This window comes from Planococcus citri, chromosome 5, assembly GCF_950023065.1.
Source record: "Planococcus citri chromosome 5, ihPlaCitr1.1, whole genome shotgun sequence".
NCBI classification, from domain to species: Eukaryota; Metazoa; Arthropoda; class Insecta; order Hemiptera; family Pseudococcidae; genus Planococcus; species Planococcus citri.
The window spans coordinates 27,141,114-27,163,407 of NC_088681.1; the positions used below are offsets into that span (position 1 = coordinate 27,141,114).

The 22,294-nt window shown below is 34.4% G+C and overlaps 1 protein-coding gene across 1 annotated transcript in view; it reads right to left on the bottom strand.

Moving 5' to 3' along the window:
• dve (SATB1_N and homeodomain domain-containing protein dve) overlaps positions 1–22,294 on the bottom strand; it is a 103,148-nt gene that overhangs the window by 17,988 nt on the left and 62,866 nt on the right. The window contains exon 2 of the mRNA XM_065367513.1: positions 21,854–21,929. Coding sequence (XP_065223585.1) covers positions 21,854–21,929 — 76 coding nt within the window. The remainder of the gene's footprint in view (positions 1–21,853; positions 21,930–22,294) is intronic.

The following is a 22,294-nucleotide window of genomic DNA, read 5'->3' on the forward strand; positions in this document are numbered from 1 at the left end:
CAACATTTTGGATTATTTTCAGAAAGTGTTGCTCATGTGAATTCATAATCAAAACTTTTAAAAACAGAGTTTTGTAAATACGAAATCTAAATGGAAAAGAGGATAATACTCGTATAGGTATACTAAGTATTAACTTGAAAAAAATGACCCTTCATCGCATAAGTGGGCTCAACTTCATCACTCCCTGAGAAGCCTTTTGAGTTCAGCCCACCACTGTAAGGGCTATATCGCTCTCAATTTATACGGTTCTAAAAAAAAACTTACACCACATTGAACGAGAAGCTAATCTGCTTTTAAAATTTTTCATCCACAAGTTAGTACTAAATCCTGAAGAAATTGTTAGATTTTTCGAACATCGAAATCAAAATTTTAATTCAAAAATATGTACTCGAATAATATTTTGAATTATTCATACGTCTGATCACGAATCGTGATAAGAAGATAATCTCAAGTCTCACTTGAGCGAAGAGCAAAATTAACAAGTCATCTACGATACCTTTTAGTATGACCCTTTCGGTTTGCACGAGTATCTAAAGGTATTATCTAGTCATAATCTAATGCACGAGTTAACCGAATCGATTCTACATTGTCCTTCGGGCTTAAATTAGGTTAAATTTTTAAAGCCGAAAAAAAGTAAATACTTTTTCGTTAGCACGTTGGTAAAGATTTAAATTCTAAGTCGGATTATTACTTCAGAAGGTGAGGTATAATCTCGTTAAGGAAGATTTTAGTGAAGCCACGTCCTATACAGTTATATCTTATTTACTCTTTGATTCGATAAACGTATTTCAAAGTTACGCATCCCTTATTGGGTAAAATTAGGCATAGGTGAAAACTGAAAATTCACGTTTAGCTTTTACGAGTAAGTTATTTTTTAGTCATTCGATAACATTCATCATCATTTACTCAACTAGGTATAGTATACGAGTTGATATAGATATGGGATGGGTATAAAAACTGCTTTACGAAAAATGGAAAGAATGTTGTACAATACCAGCTCTAACATAAGGCAAAAGCTTCGCCAAAAGGGTAAAAAATTAACAACGTTTATGACTAAGTAACAAAACAGGGTAATTCTGTAACAACATCAAAGAGAAAACAACAAAAAATAATCTGCAGATTTAACAAAACCAAAACCACGCTGAAATGACTAAAGTGCCAAAGTACGAGTACCACATAGTTGAACGTGTCTGTAACGATGAAAAAAAAAAACAGAAAAGAGCAAAAAAACACACACTTGTTCTCATGATACGTGTAACTACTTACAGGGCGAAAAAAATACATCGCATTGTAGTCTAGCCAAGTTTAATTCTATCGTTACGCATTAGCGGATTCATTTAGCCGTAAAAAAGAGCCATTCTCGAAATGTTAGGGTTGGTTAACGAATGTGAACGTTCCCTTGACTCCTATAATACTTAACCTAATACGGGCACACCTTAAGGCAGATTTACACCCTCTTACCGCTGTTTGACAAATCTCCTTATCCGACGACAAAAAACCATTCTTTCGTAACCTCGGTGTAAATGTAAACCCCACAGCGCCTTAGTCACGGTCTTGTTATTTGCATTTCCTAAACAATGTCCCCATTACCGTTTTATTATCTTATTTTCGAGCTTTCTACGTTTTGTCTTATTATTCTTTTAAGCGCCTAGGAAAAACCTCTTTTTAATCTTTATCCGTTAATGGTTAAGTCGCGATAGTAAAAACAAAAGCATTATGGTGCCGAGCGGTTCCTCAAAGTGCTTATTACCGAATTACACAGCGCGCAGCGTGCTCGAAACGGGCTAGGTGCGCTGTAAATTTTTAAGGTAATGTTGCTCGCCCAGATGAAGGTGGATTTTTTTCACATGTAGGCCTGGATACACGAAGAAGTACATTTTGGTTTATTCGAATTTTTGTCACAGATGAATTTTTACTCGCTTATTAAACGAGACGAGTGTTTAAATTAGAAGGAATTTCTCCACGTTTTCATCTCGTGAATTTTATGCGATGAACAGAGCCCATTACTTTGCAATGAACATAGGAAATGAACGTTGGAGTGGGATAGGTTTAGCTTTTTTTTTTTGAGAAATTGACCAATTTTTTGAATTTTTAGATACTTATTTGAATATCTGCGGAAATTCTGGAGGGGATCACTAAGGAGGTCGTAGAGAGGGGGGTTGTACCGCAAAAATAAGATAATATTGGAACCTGGCGACTGGTGTTGCCGAAAACATAACAAATTGACATATTACACAACTCATAAATTTGTTTAAATTTTGCACAAAATTGTGAGACTCTGTCACCCCCCACTCTCTCTTCTTTCTTCCTCCACACGAGATTTCAGGACCCTAAAACGTAAATAGTACTCGCTGGTTAACCACAAAAATACGTATTTGCCTTGCTTTTTCAGATTTTTAAATGGGCTCCAAGAGCTTCGTTAACACGTAAAAAGTCGAAAATTGACTAAAATTAGCAGAAATTTATGCCACAAGAATTGTTGAACAGCATCTCAAAATTGATGCTACATATGACTAAGATAACAAAAAATATTATAAACATTGCTTGAAACAAGAAAACAATATGTATAATTAATTTAAATTCACTCGCAGCATATTGAAAAAATTGCATAAAATAAACCTGAAGATTTTCTATCAACATTGACATAAAAAATAAGGCTGAAAACTATCAAAAAGTTGATGAAATACACACTTTAATTGCGCAGAATGACGCCAAAATTTTCTAAAGTATATGAAAAACAAGCTCAAAATTTGCAAAAAAATTGTTAAAGTAAAATAAAAATTCAAAAAATATTGCAAAAATTGTAAAAAATACTAAAAAAAATTGCTAAAAGCAGAAGCAATATTATAAATGAGGTTTACACAAATTCTTCAAAAATTATCAAAAATTGGTCGAGAAAAAATTACCAAAGTTATGTAAAATATCGCAAATATGATTAAAATTTTTTGAAATTATTAGAAAATAACTAGGTATCAGGATGGTCGTAAATTCAAGAAAAAAAATTATGTAGAATCGTCAAAATTTAGTTGAATAAACTAAAAAAAAAGATCACAAAAAATTACGAGAAATTGGCTAAACTGGCTAAAACATCGTGAAAAATGTAGTAAAAGAACCGATACAAAAGACATTGCAAAAATGGCTAAAAATATCGTTAAAAAATTCTTAAATTGACAGATATCAACCGAAAAATCAATAAAAATGCCAAAAATTACTCAAAAAAATTGATCAAAATTGCTCGAAATGATTGAAAACTTGACAAAATTTACATAAAAATGGATGAAAATCAACTACAAGTTAATGATGAAATATGTATTATTAAAATTCTGTAAAATGCAACAATTTTTAAAAATTTGTAAAAAGGTTATTTTTAAACGACCGACATTCATAAAAAATTGCGAAAATATCAAAAAATTATACAAAACAAAATTGCTCGAAATGATACAAAAATTTTAAAAATTGAATGAAAATGGATGAAAATCAAGAACTAGTAGGTAAATAAGATATAATATATTATTCAAAAATGAATAAAATTATCATTTTTGACATTTTTTGCCTTTTACAGAATAATTTCAATAATATTTCATCAACTTTTTCTTGATTTTCATCCTTTTCATGCCAATTTTGCTTCTTTTTTTTTGACAATTTCGATCAATTTCAATCAATATTTTGAATGATTTTTTCCATTTTAAATTATGTTAAGTACCTACATAAAACAAAATACAAATAAGGTCGTAAAAATGCCCCCCTCCCCAATCAATTCTAAAAATTCCTTTAAAATAACATTGTTAATATCCATGCATTTTACTTTGATTTTTGAAAAATTTGATTTTTTTGTGAGGTTTTTTTGCCATTTCAACTTTTTTTTTTACAATGTTTCCATTATTTTTACATCTTATAATTTAAAAAAAAAAGGAAAAACATGTTTATGTGCCTATTTAAAGGAGTCACTCCATTCCTCTCATCTCTGAAAAATGAAGTCGAATTTTTCATGTTCAGAATCCCAAAAAATCACGATAGAATGACCCTCTTTAGCAAGATTGGATGGAAATTTTGTACCTACGACATTTATGCTTATTCATACGTAGATTTGAATCATTTCTTCCATTCTCCTCGAAAGTTTACAGTTTGAGGGAAGGCGAGGAAGATCATAGCCTTATCTAATGATATTTAAATTCATTTTTACTTTGGGATATACCTCCTGTCACCCTCCCCTCTCCTCTCTTAAAAATGCTTCGTCTACATCGAGAAATTAATCAGAAACTGAGTTACACTAGACGAGATGATTTGGTTTTTTTTCTATGTACTAATCCATTAAATGATGGATAGATCCGCGGACCCCCGCCCCTCATTTCGTGCCAAAAAACAAAGCGAATAAGTTCATTACCAACAAAGCTCTCTTTGCACAGTGAAAATGGTCAAATTTTACATTTGCAGAAGCTGAAAAAATAAAAAATGAAAGTCTTAAGTTCAATTTTTCCAGTTTTTAGTTTCAGTTTGATTGTTTCCTCAATTTCAGTTCCGGTTTTTCTATTTTTTTTAAGTTATTAAAAAACACCCAAAATACCATTCTGTTCTTAGTGAAAAAAATTAGCTTGTATTTTAATCTGTAGCAACGATCTTTGGTAGACGAAAAAATGGACAAATTTGACCAATACACCGAGTAAATAACCACTATGAAAAAAACAGGAGTTTTCGTTTTTAAATTTTAAATTTTTGCACTTCGGTTCCATGAAATGTATTCTCAAAAAAGACCTGAAAATTTATATTTTGCACCTTGATCCAGGTAAATTCAACTCCACGAATCAAGTTCGCTGAAAAATTGAAATCCCTTTCCTATCCAAATTAATCCACAATTCGCTACGTAAATCCACCATCACTCCAGAAAAAAAATACCGACCATCGTAAAATAATCAAAAAGCACCTCGAATCCGCGAATTCGTCCAAAATCAGCGGATTATTTTCGATGTTTCGCGTATACCTACCTACCAAAATCTGCGAATCCAAAAAGCCTAATACCAAAACCCTACACAGGGAAAAGCTTTAAAAGCGTTTCAAACGAGTATGAAAAAAATACCATTCATTAAAGAGAGCTAAATCCTCAGCAGTTTTGTATCTCCGTAAGTATAGTATACAGAAGATAATTTCAAAAACGATTCGTCGAAAGCAAATAACTTTCGATTGAGCTCGCACGGTGCCATGCCAGTGCGTGTGCGTTTGTACGCAATTAAAGGTGATTTTATTTTATCCAAACGCGTATTCATATTTTAATGCAGAGAAACGAATCTTAAACAAAAGGTATTTATTGCGGCGTTTCTACATTGTTCCTTTGTAAATCCTATGTGCCCTTCTTTATTTTAACGTTATACGTATACCTACTCTCTCTCTGTGTATAAGTTGGTAGGTTGGTAAATTCGCCTCGACGGATTTTCTTGCGCTAGTCTGAACGTATATAGGATCCACCTCCTACCCTGTATCACCCTCATCGAAATATGCTAATCTCTTCGCATGCTATGTATTTTCAGGATTATGAATAACAGATCAAAAGTACTTAGCTGTTCGGCGTAGTACTTGAGTTTTTCTTTCCCCTTCTTCTTGTGCAGCACAAAATGCTTAGTTTACAAATCTTACTGCGAGTTTTAGGCTTATACGCTTTTTAAACTACAACCAACGATCGTTGTATCTACATAAGAGAGCAATATGCAAGGGCAAGGGGAGAATGAGAAGCTGCGTTGTGTGTGAGAGAAATCATTGGCACTTGAACTTTTCTCGTAACTGTGTTCACGTGCCATGGGTTATACAATATACTCTCGACCGATTAAGCCCAGTGCTGTATTTATATACCTGGCAAGTAGTGTGTAGTATTTCGAGTACACGAGCTTAATAATTTGTTTGGTAATGAGTACAGTGTAGGCCTGCCTATATATGTATACTATTGAGGATTGAATCAAAGCTTTGTGGTACAGCACTCGATGACTGTATTCTAGAAAGGACGAAATTATTGTACCATTTTGGATGGAATGGTATAGAAGCATAGCTTTCCTAATCGGCTAACATATCACACTGTATGTTGTTGTAAGAGCTGGTTAACTTTTATGATCTCGAGCTGCGAACTACGAGCTTATGTACTCGTTGGTGGCAATGGCATATACTTTATGTGCTTGTATAAGAGAACAGAACTTCAGCTCTGGTAATAAGAATAAAGGCTGCTGACGAGCATCAGTGTTTATCTGTATGGCTGTGCTTCGACGCTTCGTAGTACCTACTCTACCTACGCATTGTGGGAGTAAAATGTTTAAAACAATCGACACCCAGGTTGGAATGATGTTAAGGCTCAACACAGCACAACGCGTTTTGAGTGGAAGAACATCACAAAATAAGCTGTTTCTTTGTTGAAGAATCAACTCGAAGAAATTATAGCGGAGCAGCAGCGTAAACGCAACGATAAAGTTTATTCTTTAACAGCATGTTAAACAAGACAGAATACTTCGGGAATTCTTATCAGAAATCCAGCGTAAAATCGTATTATAGCATCTCTGCTTGAAGCTTTTACTTCACTGCCGTGTTCACGGCTGCCTGAATCTTCAAACGTTGCACGTTAATCGACACAACCTCTCGTGCAACAACGGCTTCCTATTATGAGATAAGTAGTTTTGTTTTTGGAATTTGTATAAAACTTTAGCGGTAGTTTCATTGTTGGAAAGTGCTACGGCATGGCAGACGACGCAGACCTTACGATTCCCACCTTTTCAAACCTTGCGAACTCCGATGAGTCTTTATTCGTCGTTTTAGCTTGTTTTCTTTAAGAAGATTTAACCTTTGCTCGACTGCGTTCTTACTCAATGATAAAGAACTTATCTTTTCTCTTCGCGATTCGCGCGTTTTCCTCTCCACCGACCCCCTCGCCCCGGCTACCCCCACAATTGGCATGTTGTTTGGGGTGTCGATGGTGAATGTTAGCGCGCGCGCCATCCTACATAAGCGTATCTCCTATTGCCAACCTTCTCTTCTACTACACGTCTTCCACATCCGCACAGCAGTATCAACAACAGATTTTAAATCTAGCGTTGACTTTATTCTCTCACGCGTTTTCAACGCGCAGATATTAAGCCGCAATGGTATGTTAATTTTCACGTCAAACGACGACGACGACGACGACGACGACAGCAACAGCAACAGTTGGAGCGAATAGCGTTAAACGTATTTTTACGTCGCCTGAAAGCGTAAGTAAGCACAGAACGAGAAACAGTCTTAATTGGATTAACAAGGATAAAGAGTCGCATCTGTGACGTTGGAGCATGTTTCGTGGTATCCAGCACAGTTTTACATTCAGGAGGTGTTTTAAAAGGTCTTCCAGTTTGGGAGAAAACTCTTCTGTTGTGTTTGAGAGGTCTTTCAAGTAAATGTGATCACTGATCAGTTGGGAAAATATATCTGAGTGCACAACTTGCATCCATTTGGACTGAGTCTTTTTTGATTGATCAACTTCAGAGTCTTTTGAATTTTAATATGTGAAAGCAACAGGTCAGTCTGCAAAAAAGCATTATGTACTTTAATAAGAACACATTTTTATGTGCATTCGATTCTAAGCCCTGCAGTAGTTGAATGTCCTGGCCTTGGTCTGATGGTGTGACAGAAGAAATTTCAATGGGTTATTCCATGCCAAATCGGCGGATTTTTGCACGAGGGGTATTCGATTTTTTTCAAAATCGGATCACGTTTAGAGGTCATCGAACGATGACGAATGACGCCAACCGGACATTTTTTCAATTTTTTTTGACGGAGCTGTGGGGCTTCAAAGTTCTCCAAAATGGCCGAAAATGGAAGGGAAATTTGGTAAAATATCTCACAAAAAAAAATTCATTTTTTGGGTTTCTGATGGTATTTTTGCAATAAGTGCCAAACTTGTAATTATTTTTCTCGAAAATAGAAAAAAAATGCATGCTACATGAAAAGGACTAAAACTGAAAATTTTTTCAGAATTTTTACTCGCCGAGATCATGGTTATATTTTAAATTATAAGTTTTTAAATCGATTTTTTTAGGTTTTTGAAAGTGGCAACACTGGTTTTGACATCATTCGTCGATTACCCTCTCAAAGTACTACAATTTGAAAAAAAGTTTAAAATGCTATATCACGTGCAACCGGAACAATTTTCAACTTAAATTTTCCATTTTCGGCCATTTTGGAGAACTTTGAAGCCCTACAGCTCCGCCAAAAAAAAATCGAAAAAATGTCCGGTGTGCGTCATTCGTCGTCGTTTAATGACCTCTTAACATGATCTGATTTTGAAAAAAAAAATCGAAGACCCCTCGTGCAAAAATCCGCTGATTTGGCGGGGAATGGGCCAATACAATTGGAGGATTTCACCCAAAAATCACTATCTAAATCATTCAATTCTGAAAATTTTTGGATCGTCTTTCTCGCCTCTCACTTCTACAAGAAATTCAAAAGTTCTAATTACAGAAAAAATCAAATACATAATAGTAAAAAATATTCACATAATATCTGAATCTCCACACAATTATATAAAGGGAAAAAACGAGGAATTTTCTTCATTTCTTGAACAGTCGGACTAGAAGCAGAATTCGTCCAAAAGCTCGTATTATGTGTAAAACTATCCAAAACAATTTTTCATCGCCTACTCCTCCTCCCTCCCGCCCTCAAAACTTCGAATAGCAGGGCAGTAAATTAAGGTAGGTAGGTAGGTAATTTTTTCATTTTTTCTTTTTTTTTAAAACATGAAATCTAGCAGAAAATTGTGGCGAAAGACCTCAAAACGACGCAGGAATTAATGGTCAATTCCCCCCCCCCCCGCTCATCACCTCTGACAAGAGCTCAAATTGTTTAAAAATCATGAAAATTTTTCACACGTGAAATCCTCCAATTCAGGTTCAAGAGACCACTTGGAGTAAAAAATGTTGAAAAAAACTTAAAATTTTCAAAAATTTTCAACTTTTAGCCCTTGCTAAGGAAATTAAAATATGGAACTGAAAATCTTCCTTGGTCATAAATTTAAAATAGGTTCCATTAAATCCCCCCCCCCATGAAAACAACTCACTCCAATAATTTAGGGTATCTATAGAAATTTGTTGACCAAAAATCACCACCCAACTTTTTCACTACCTTTCAAAAAAAGAAAAAAAAAACATCACCTTCTAAAATATTTTTAACCCCTCCCCCACAAGATCGGATTTTTCCTTTTTTTGCAGGTTGCCTATAAGAAGATTATAAAAAATCAAGACTTCAGCACCTGACTTTTAGCAGGACGTTTTTTTGAACAGTTAAGATTTTTAAATTTAATTTTTACCTTTGAGGTTCTTGGCTAAATGTAATGAAATTGAACCAACATAAAACCTTTTTCAACATACTTACCTAAACAAATTTCTTAAAAATATACAAAAATTTAATGCAAAATTTGAACGATTTTTGTGGGAAAAAATTTCCAATTTTTCAAAATAAAATGGCGATTATGATTTTAAAAAAAAATCAAACTTGAAAAAGAAAAGCAAACGAGCCCGAGTGAAGCAAGGCCAAAAGTTTTCAAAAATTCACGTTTTGAGCAGTAAAAAAAAGAAGGTTTCTTTATGCAAGGAGGAGTTTATTTTTTGTGTTGAATTATGTTTTCACTAGAAGCAGAAGCACCGATCATGAAAAAAAACGGTAGGTAAATATTGGTAGAAGGAGGAGGGTGTTTATGGCCTAATATACTTTCCAAATAAGCAAGCTAAAATTTGAAATCAGCGCCTTTAAAGTTCAAAAAATCAAAGGTCAACACCAATTTTGCAATTGTTTGACATTTTAGGGCTCTTTATGAGCCTTGAACAAGTTGTATCAATAAAACGAGCTTAAATTCGAAAGTAGGCGCCTCTAAAAAAAAACTACCTACCTGCTAAACCAAAGATCATACACAAATTATTAAAATTTTAGGAAATTGAAAGCTTTTTAGGTTTCGAGGGGCTCGTGATTTTAAAAAAAAATGAACAGAAATTTGAAATCAGGATCTCTGAAAGCCTTAAAACCATAAAATATGTATTTTTTTCAAATTTAAATTTGGGACCTTTGAAGGATCCATGAGAACAGTTTTAAAAAAGTGAGCTAAAATTCGAAATTAGCTCGTCTAAAAACCTTAAAAACAAAAAAAGTAATTACAAAAATTTTCATTTTTTTAAGCAATTTGGAGTCTTGTGGGAACTATCAAGTTCAAAACAGCGAGCTAAAATTCTCAAATAGCACACCTAAGTAAGCAGAGGCACCCAAGAATAAACCATGGTTTACAAAAATTTTTTATTTTTTTGAAATTTAGTAGGTACTTTATTATAGACTTTAGGGAACTTGTTACCAAAAAACTGAGCAAAAATTTCAAATCAGTACTTTACACCAATTTTTGTTCTGCGAATTTAGAAGGATGGGCTGGAAGTCTTGTCTTGAAAGTGAGCTGAAATTCGAAATCAGCATTTTTAAAAATCCAACAAACTACTCGTACGAGTTAATACACAATTTTTTAGAATTTTTGGAAATTCATGTTTTCAAAAAAAAAAATTATATTCGCGTGTTCAGCGTTATCGAAAACATATTACTTTCATGTGTCACACGAATGAAACCATTTTTTCGACTTTTACCCTTTTTGGGGAGGTGCTGGGAGCCGTAGATGAGGTCCAATAAAAAATCTGACGTCATATTCGTGTTCAGCGTCATCAAAAACATACAAATCGATATATCACATGCTCCAAATTCTTTTTGAAAGTTTTGCCCAAATTTGAGGAGGGGATGCTCCCCACCATTTAAAGATCTCATCTTGAAAATTGAATTTTTCAAAAAAGAATCAAAAGGTACAATTATGGAAATTTTTCATAATTTTAAACGGTAGTTCCCACTTACATGGCCGTTCTGAAATTTTAACTTTCAATTTGAAAGTTCAACTTTAAACTTTTGAAAATTTCAAAATAGTTACTTTAAAAGTTCAAAATGTAATGCCCTTTCGAACTGTGGAATCAGTTTTGATAAAGTTGAGTACCTTGGGACAATGTGAAAATAATTGAACCCCCTCCCCCTCACCTTCCTGAGGGGGCTGGGACCAAACTGATTGCGGGTTTCTCACTCATTGGGTGGGTAGACATTGTGAAAAAAATTTGAGCGAAATCGAAAGACATGACTTTCAAAATCGCATTTTTTTGTTCAAGAATTTTAAAATTTGGAGATGAAAACATTACATGTACGAGTATAAAAAATTTTTGTGGGTGTCGTTTTATGAAATTAAAACTTCAGAAATATTACATTTCGGATTGGGAAAATGAAGTAAAGGATTTTAATTAGAAAGTAGGATTTTTTTCTATTCACCAATAAAATGGGGGAAAATTGACCAATTTGTAGGTAATATTTAAATTGACGATTCTCAATTTGAATCAAGACATCTATTAATTCTTTCAATGTCGTAACAATTACAAACGAATCTCTCGATTACAATTTTTCAAGCCCTTTAGTTTAGCTCTTCGAGTTTTATATTTCGCGGAAAATTGAACATCAAATTCAAGAGTCATCCACTACACATCGCTTTATTTACGTATAAAGGTGAATAAATTAATACACCGACGACGACGACGACGACGGACGCATTAAAAAGCCACGAAGGTGTGGAAGGTGCGGGTCGGCGGCACCTTTTATAAAAAATATATTAGTCACGTTAACGTGAATTAGTCTACGACGCTATTTAAAGTACCTACGATCAAGACTATATATACATAAGCACTTCTATGCTTTAAAATACGTGAAAACGTAAAACGAATTATACAAATCCGGGCATCGGAAAATGAAAAACTTAAAGAACTTGCAAAGCATAGGGAAGTAGAAATAATTTATTTAAATCTCAGCTTTGATAGAACGCTAGGGAAAACGAATTCAAATATAAAGCTGAAATACGCGTTACGGCTTCGCAGATACTAGATTTAAGCTGATCCTGAAAGTAGGGTTAAGCTTAATCCGGTACTCAAATTCAGTTTCCATGCTTTATAATTCGAATATACATTAGAGGTAATCCGGAACCGAGGTTCGTGGTGCCTAAAACCATAATCCGGATTAAAATGGGGAATTCTTGCTCGACCCGGCATCGTAGAAAGCACTTAAATCCGTAAGGCTAATCCTCAAACGACGTTCTATGCTAGTCCTGTCTCACTTTCGCTTTTTCTTTTTTTCTTTTCCTTTTTCGATTTTTTCATGTATTCCATGCCCCTTTCGTGTACCAAGCACCAAGGTCTCGACTCTCCAAATCGCACACGAGAATTTGCTACGAAATGTTGAGCAATTCGACTTAGTCTAAAGGCCATACCTGGTGTTTTACAAGAAGGTAAATCGTTATAATTCGTGCTTTTGATTATAGTTACACGGTGGTATCGAGTTAAATTATAGCCAAATGTTCGTACACGAGTTGCAATTTTGCCTCGTGAAATATATCCTTCTCAAGTAAAACCGATATATGTTGATAATTACCTAATAAAGCGCCCTTTTACCATCGTATAGTACAAATTACCCAGTTCTATGGTATGTTTGTCGTCGTCGTCGTCGTCGTGGTAAAAGGCATCGCGATGCTTGCGGAATTGGAATCGTTAACGCGCCACGATTTTTCCCAAGTGGTACCAGATTATAGTAAGGAAAAAATCCTTCTTCCCTCGTGCGCGGCTTTTCGCTGATTAAGATGCTTAATGAACCCTCGTTTACTACATATTATGTATTGTACGTGAGGGAGTCGCCCCTCTTTGCCTATCTATTCTGAACAAGTTATTGTGTGCGCGAAGAATTGACGCGAATTAATCTCGATTTTCAATCTGAACCGATAACAGGGTATGATGTATAAAGTGTGTTGTTCTGTATAGGCTATGTACACGAGAGTATCTAGTATAGTTCGAAGAAAATCCGTGTATAACGAGAAATTAAACAAATACTCGCCTCGGGAAATGTAAAAAATATGTAAAAATTTGTTTAAAAAGTGATTAAAGTAGATAGAAGGTGAAAGGGGAGGGTTACGGGTGTTTATGTTGTGATGAAATGAATCATCGCGTAACTATTGCAAGGTTAGGAACAGAAACAGTTTTAATTTTTTTACAATTTCATTTCAAAGAAATTTTGGATTCCTTGGTCATAAATTAAGTGCAATAGATCGTCATCGAAATTTTTACTTTTTAATCACTGAAATAAATTTAAAATTTTCCATGATTTTGAAAAAAAAAAGGTCATTCCGACTGACACATATTTTTCATAACATTAATGACGAATTTTTCCAACCCATAATCACTGTTTGCAAACACGATAAATGAGGATGATCTGCAATCCGATAAGGCAATGCACGTGCCACGTGGTACTACCGCAGCTGCATAAGTTGCCTGTTGTATATCTCGCAGGAAATGAAGTATCGAGTGAGTAAGTAAAATAGTTCAAGGTTAGATATGTGTATTACACGAAATTATTCAACGCAATAGTATATTGCATTTTTTTGAAAATGGTTCTTGAACAAGGTATTAGGAAAAAACCATCGGAAACTGACATAATTCAATGAAAATTCGTAGAGTCACGGTGCACTCTATTTTTAGATAGATACTTTTTTTTATGCTCTTTTTCTTTCTCATCGTACTTTCTCACTTTCATTCAGAAAACGAAAAATTATATCAGTATTAAAATTTTTTCAAATACGTCAAACATATGGTTTCAAAAATGTAATTTGGTTTTTTTAATGACGAAAAAAAAATGTACTCGAGGCGTGATTATCATTCATTACGAGAATAAAACACAATACCACATAAATTGAGATAAAATGTCGTGGTAAAAAAATGTTGTTGATGCATTTTGAAGATACGTTCCAACAGAGAGAAAAATTTTAGAACCTAACGAAGAAAAATCGAAAAGAATCCAAAAATGCACCACCAAACCAATTCAGATGTTGTATTCAATTTTTTTTTATTTTTAACGAATTTAAAAAAATTTTTGGTAGGTACATTTTACGTGAAAAAATCTGAATTTTATAAAATTGTGGTATAAAGTTGAAATTTAATTCGACACAACTTTTGAAGTTTGTGGAGTTTCCAGTTTTAGAAAAATTGTCCTTAAAAAAAAGCAAAAAATGAAATTCAGTCGTAAACATTGAGCACACTTTTTAAGCAGTACGAGAAATAAATCATTTAAGAGTATCACAAAAACAGGAAATCTGACTTTATCTGCATTCAATTCCATTTTAACTTTTTTTATTTCAATTTTTGCAGGATTCGTACTCGATTTCTAATTTACAAAAAAAAAGGTAACTTTGGTAACCAAAAAAACGAAAATTTCATTGAAAAATGTAAAAAAATGGTATTTTTTTAGCAATTAGCTACTTGGGTATTTGTAAAAATAAAAAAATTATACTTTTTTTAAATTCAGGGTGTCTTACAAAACTCCTAGACAAAAAATCATGACTTTTTCAATATTTTCACCGCATGAAAATACGCCTGTAAGTATTTTAGTTTTTTTCATTTTTTTGATTTTTTTTGAACAAATTTTTTATTTTATTTTATGGGACTTTTTTTTGACAATGTTCGGCAAAAAAACGACACTTTCAAGCACTTTTTGGAAAAAAAGTGAGTCTTGTTGCTAATTTTTGACATTTTTAGGTAAAAAAGCAAGATTTTTTCAGTAGGTAATTTAGTAAAAACTAAAAAGCAAGGATGTTGGTAAATTTTGGCGAAAAACTAGTCATATTGGAAATTAAAACTGGCAAGAAGTGATACTTTTTTGCAATTTTTGTCGAAAAAGTGAGACTTTCTTGCAACTTTTTGGAGAGGGAAAGTGACTTATTTTGAAAAATGTTCACAAAAAGTAAGACATCGACGATTTTGGCAAAAAAAACCAAGACTTTTTCGCAATTTTCGTCAACGAAGCAAGATTTTTAGACATTTTTTTTGGAAAAAAAAAGGAAGACATTTTGAATTTCGGTAAAGAAGCGTCAATTTTTAGAAATTTTTAATAAGAAACAACACTTTTTGGCAATTCTGACGAAAGTCGAGACTTTTGAAAATTTTAGCCAACAGTAGGGCTTTGTGTTAATATTTTTAAAAAAGGCCAAGATGTGAAAAAATTAAATTTAAAAAAAAGTAACATTGACCAACAAAATTTTTAAAAAATAACCCAAGGTTACTTTTAGTAACTTTAATAACTTGGTAGCTATTTAAAAAGGGAACCGAGCATCAGACTTGGAAATCTGAAAGATGATGCTGAGCTTTCGGCTTTTTATTTAGCTCTCGAATCAATAAAAAAAAATAAAGCTTTGTCTTTGGGCTTTTAAAATTGATGCCGCTGATATGGCTGGCTTTTAGCTGTTTTGGATAAAAGGTGAACAAAATTCGACATTTCAGTGGAAAAAGTTGAAATTTAACATTCTAGTTTAAAAACCATAAGTAGGTACCTATTAGGGTGGTTCATGTAACATTTTTTTGAAATCTTAAGGTCTTACCCCCTAATTTTGTTCCTTTTGATGAAAAAATGACACCATAAAAATTTTGTTGAAAAATAATAATATTTAGAGGTCGCGCACAAGCGTTGAATGTTGAGAGCTACGAGCGCGCGAATGCACAATACTTCCCACGATAGTGCCACGGGAAATGCAACGAAGCTCAACGGGGTTGATTCTACGCAACTGTACTGCGAGTGGCATCCCCACTACAACTTATTAAGTGATACCAATTTTTGGGGGGTTTTTAAAACAACTATTCCAAAGTATTGATTATGATTTTTCGGCTGTAGAATTCATTTGAACCCGAATTATGGAATTTAGAAATCAAAAAATTCCATTTTTATTGAGTAATCTAGAAGTGCTGAATCTTATAAAATATTCATATTTCAATGTAAATTTATCCCATAAATTGTTTCCCTTTGGTTTCAAAGTGGAATAGAATAATACAACCTCAAATTCATACTCCTACTTTTTTCTTTACTTTTCAAATCTTTCGTATGTTATATTTTCACCTTCAGTGATCTTTGGAATTGAAAAATTGTCGTTGACTCATCATTAATAACATCTTAAAAAGCTCACCAAAGACTAGACTTACTTATCATGCATTGTAGAGGGGTGATAACCTGTTGTAATCTGCTTCGATCCAACGAGGGGATGCAACGCTGCGTTACCCGGCGCGCAACCGTGGGAAGTTTTCACTTGACGCGCTCATACCTTCTCAACATTTAACTCTCATGCGCGATCTCTAAATATTATTTTTTTGACCTGAAATTTTTTGTCAAGTGTTTTCTGACCAAATGGAACACTTCCAGGGGGTAAGCTCAAAAAATTGAAACATAAAATTTTTTCTATTGTTCTTTGAACCACCCTAGTACCTATCATAATAAAAAAGTAACAAGAAAACACCAATACAAAAGCTGAAAAAAATAAAGCTTTTAGCTAACGAATGATACAGCTGAGCCGGGAGCAGGCTTTCAGCTTTCGGAAGGCTTCAAAAAGCAACAGCTTTCCGTTTCCGAGCACGACGAAGCCGTTTTTGTAAACCGAAAGTTCTGAAAATCCTCTCAATCCATCATCAATCGGTTCAAGATATCGAGACTAGAGCATAAATCGAATTTCAACTCTCTACCTACGAGTAAATACGAATTTTTTTTATTTTTTCGAGGAAAATAGAGAAATGAAAATCTTCAAAAATTCAACAAAAATCAGAAAATTACATTCAGTGCTGAAAATTATACTTGAAAATCTGATGAGATGTACTTTTTTTGATATTCTAATCTGAAAATATTCCAATATTCAGACAAATATCAACTCAAAAATCCCCATATTCCCATATTTTAAAATTTCAGCGAAATTAAAATTCTTCGTTTTTGTTCCTCTTCCTAATATTCTTTAAGGGAAATTTTTTTCAGATCATAAAATATTAAATCAATGAATTGAAACGAACGTAGATATTTCCAAAAATATTTCAATTCAACGTATATTCAAAATCACATTCAGCTCACATTTTTGGTTTACACGAATATATTCGCTTCACGAATCACGACTAAAAGGTAGAAATTATCCACCATGAACATGAAGACCGATCTGAAGTGAATTTTATTAGTTCGGAATATGTACTAAATACATTTTAACATGGAATCTATAACGCGACGCGCGGTAATAACCCTTTGACAAAACGATTAAAGAACACTTGCGAGTTCTTTTTTGCTCCCCTTTTAGCCTTACCTATCTTACACCTAACATAAGTACGGTACACAAAACAAAAAGCTGAGCAGCGCGTCGCTCTCGCTATATTGCTCGAGTCCATTATAATTCAACAAAACGTTTTACAACGAGCGGCAGGCAGCGAAAAGGGAAACAATAAGAAAGTGTAAAACTTGCAGGAATATAAGGGCCGGACGGCGACGCTGACGGAGCCGGGTGTCTACCGCCGCCGATGACGACGGGGGAGGGGGAGGGGGGAATCCGTATGGAAGAGATTTAATTTCATTTAACCGAACCAGCAGCAGCATCCACATCGCGTCGCATCGTCCTCGTCCTCGTCGTCGATGGCGGCGCCTGAGTCGTAAAACTCGGCAACAAGATAATCATTGTAAAATTATTCGCCTTTAAATCATGTTTCGAATTGAAGCCATTTTGAAGTACTTTATATTCAACGGGCAGGTGTTACCAGCGCAGGGATTTCTATATTCAAAGTTTAGATAAGCCCTCGCTATACCGCATTTCCTCAAATGTCTAGATTAAAACAAATCTCAGCTCTTAATGCTGACCACGGTTGTCATCTCGCTCGTCTGCGAACTGTCCGTTCGCCATTCATTTGTCTTTTCCCTTCGTTTCACTGGCCACTTAAGACGCTCTAAGTTTTAGCAACTTTAATACCCAAAAGGATAGCGTTGCTGTGCAGCTTAACTAATGACGAGAAAAGACTGGCCTTCCTTATCCTTTACCGGACCCAAATCCAACGGAATTAAGTTATCAACTCCGTAACGGGCTTATTTTGTTAATTTCGACTAATAAATTTCAAAATGATAAGAGACGTATAATGACATGAATACATTAAAACGTTCGGCTTATTTTAACCTCTCACTCTCTATCCTGGCGACTGCTGCGGCGTCTTTCTTACGTATAAGAGAGTATCGCTGCTTCATCCTACTATAAGGACAAACTTTTTTCCTCGAGCTTTTTTCCCCTCCCCCACCCGTCCTATACTTATGAAAGTAAGTGAGCGAAGAAATTGTTTTCAAATCTGATACTATCATCGTCGTGTACCGTCTTCTTTCATAAGTATACCTAATTAAATCGAGAAACGATTTAGCGCGCGAATACAATACAATTCACGCCGCAGCATCGCAAAAACAATCAACAGGTGAAAAAGTAAAGTTTATCTTTTACACGAGTTTAGAAAGAAGACGTTGTCAACGCGCCAGCTCTTCTCCCTCCTCCTCCTCCTCATCATCATTTTCTTCCTTCTGCGAAAAGTACGTACATGGTTATTTCGTGGTACGTGGAATCTTCCTTAACCGAATTACAACAACCCCCATCATAAATAAAATAAAAAATATCTTTACCTACCTATATGAGCAGTACATTATATTTTTTAGGTAGGTACTATTTCGTAATAATATAGGCTATGTAAACCAGATACGGTGTTTTATCTTAATCCGAACACGTTATTTGTTTAAAGGCAGATTTACTACACTGCTGGTTTTAAAAATGATTTAATAAAGGTTACGAAGGCGATTATTTTCGGTGAAATATCTGCGTTTCTGCTGGCTTCTTCGCTAATGCACAGAGACGAGATTATTTAAATTTATAGACTGGCACTTATCTGCGCTGCGCTGCTTAGCTCTGCGTAGCACATCGCACCTAATGCCAAGATTGCGTGATTTTTCGTAACGAGACCTCTATGACTATACGAGAAGCCTTATCGACAAATCCACCATCGTCAACACGTACATACAATACGTAGAATTTATACTTTAATCCATATTAGTAGAAGAAATTAAACAGTAGGTACGTAGATGTACTAGAGCTGCGAGCAAGCACAACGACAAAGTATCGAAAAGTAAAATCTCAAGGAGTCTATTGAATCACATTCAAAATGGCAAAAATTTCTTTAGGCTATGATATAAAAATTGATCACTTCAAGCGAGAAAAATCGTGAAAAAAATGCTTTTTTTTGCTTTTTTGAACACGTTTTCTTCCACCCATAAAAATTTGAGAAAGCAAAGCATCTAAAAATACACTTTTAAACATTTTTTTCAAAAAAAAAACAGTGTTATGGTTTTATAAAAACGACTCATAAAAACAAATGTATGCCCGAGCGAAGCTAGGACGAAAAATTTTTTGAAAATTTTTGCAATTTTCCATCCGCTAAAGACCAAGTGTTTCTGCACAAAATTTTTTCATCAGTCAGGTGCGAAAAACATCAACAACATTTTTTCAAAATTACACAAAAAAGGGATAGCCCAGGCAAATTGCAGAAAAAAATGGGCGAACCCAAACATAATTGCAAACAAAGGTTTTTTTGGTGAATACTGTCTAGGGTGGTGTGCTGAACAACATACTAAAAGTTCCCGCCCCTACCCCACGAGCTAACCCCCCCACAGTGGATCAAAGCCCCCCAAAATCTGTTTTCATCAATAACTCCAGAAATATTGAATTTTTAGTAAAATGAGCCCAGTGATCATTTCATCTCCTCCCCAATACCTATCAAATGAGCTATCGACCAACTCCCTAGCCTCAAGGGGGTGGCGCTACGGCCCCTCAAAGTGATCTGATTTCAATAATTTTTACATTTTATGATTTGGGACTTGTAACCTGTTCTAATTGATAAAATGAAGTCAAACTTGGGGAATGGGATTCTTTTGAGAGCTAGAGTTGACCTCTAGAGTGGGGAGGGTCAAAGTTGAAAACTACAGAAAGGTCATTTTTTTGGAGGGGCATAACATGACCCCAAATGGATGAAAAGGGTCCAAAATCATACCATCGAACAGTACCCTATCTGTGATCAACATATCCAAATTTTAGCTTCCTAGGTCATCCCCACCTCATTTAAAGCGGAATTAAGCTAAAAATCCCCTTATTTTGCCCCTATTTTCGGTTTTTTCCATCTTAAAAGGAGTGGGGATGACCTAGGAATCTAAAATTTGGATATGTTGATCACAGATGGGGTACTGTCCGATGGTATGATTTTGGACCCTTTTCATCCATTTGGGGTCATGTTATGCCCCTCCAAAAAAATGACCTTTCTGTAATTTTCAACTTTGACCCTCCCCACTCTAGAGGTCAACTCTAGCTCTCAAAAGAATCCCATTCCCCAAGTTTGCCTTCATTTTATCAATTAGAACAGGTTACAAGTACCAAATCATAAAATGTAAAATTATTGAAATCAGATCACTTTGAGGGGTCGTAGCGCCACCCCCTTGAGGCTAGGGAGTTGGTCGATAGCTCATTTGATAGGTATTGGGGAGGAGATGAAATGATCACTGGGCTCATTTTACTCAAAATTCAATATTTCAGGAGTTATTGATGAAAAACAGATTTTGGGTGGCTTTGATCCACTGTGGGGGGGGGGGGTTAGCTCGTGGGGTAGAGGTGGGGACTTTTAGTATGTTGTTCAGCACACCACCCTAGACAATATTCACCAAAAAAACCTTTGTTTGTAATTATGTTTGGGTCAAATTGCATACGTATTGACTGTGCTAGGAAATTAATTTGAAATTTAAAGTTTAGTTGAAAAAAAAACCAGTACATTATGTATTGATAAATTCGATAAAAAGCAGGACAACTGCAGGATTAGCAGGACACATCGGTAAAAAGCAGGACAAAAGCATGATTTGTAGGACTGTTAGACACCTCGTTCAAATTGAGATAGACGTGGGATTTCACCTAATGAGTTCAACATCTGAAAATAAATGTGAGCATCGTTTCCAACTCCCCTTCCCTCTTTTTAGCACCACCTCGAATTGACAGAATAGGTTGAAAATAAATTGTGAGAAAAATTTCGATTTTTTATGTCAAGCATCTACTGATTAACCCCCCCCCCCCTCCCAAAAAAAAGATACGTACGTATGAGGTAAATTTTTCAATTTTCAATTTTTTTTTCCTGACATCACTGGAGAAAAATCTGAAGCTGAACACGCAACCCAATTTTGAAAAAAATGGTACTCAATAGTATTGTGGGTAACCATAACATGAATCGTTCTCATTCATGAGTGCTAAACAAACGTTTTTGGCAAACGGGAGTTTACAAAAATATGCCAGAGGCTCAAAAAGTCTCAAAATCATATGAAATCTCATTTATCAAATTTTAGTTTTCATAGCTAAATTAGGTAAAATTTTGTAAGAATTCTGACTTTACACAATTTTCCACAGAGTCCAGAATTTCTGAAGACAACTTGAAAAATTTTATTTTTCTTGTTTAATTTAAGCAAAATTTTGAATTTTTCAAACTTGTCCCATAATCTGACTTTGAAAAATTGTCCTTCAGTGTAATTTTCCTTACATTATTTTTTGGTAATTTTTAGAGATTTTAGTTTTTTTTTTGTTTTTTATATCATTTTAACAGATTTTTAATTGATGAAATACCCTACTTATAATAAAAGCACGTCTTATTGTCACCCCCCCCCCAACTCAAAAATTGAATACCTTTGAGTTATTTTTTTTCAATTGCTGAACTTAGAGGGGGGGACTTAAATATTGGCTAATTAGTCTGCAAACTTCAAAAGGAACAGATTTTATGAATTAAGAATGGAATTTTCTCACGATTTCTTATCGATACGTAAATTTTCCCTAATCCCAGCGATATCTTTTGTACGTAGATTGTATGCTAGGATTAATAGATATAAACAATAAAAAGCCGCTTGTTCTATTTACCTGTACTTTGTACATTATCCAGTGAACTGTTTTGGATTGAATTACCCGCTGCCGTCGTCAATGATAAAGCTTGACTCTGTTGACAAACAAAACAAATTGGAAATTATAATCAAGAAATCGGAACACTGTGTAGATAAATGATTTCGATCAGCTGATTCATGCAAATGTAGGTATAAAATCAAAAATACATGTTTACTGTATAATTCATTCCAAAAAGAAGAGGGCAAGGATTGGCGAATGATCAAGTTTCAATACCAAATTTTTAAAAATCGATTCTAATCGAATTTCAAATGAAAATAAACAAATTTTCAATTCAAAAAATGAATCAAAAAATTCCAAAGCGTGAAAAAATTACAGAAAAATACATCATCGAATTGCATCACTTCAAATCAGGTGATTTTTCCAAGTAATTAAATCAAACTACCTGCGCAATACCCTAAT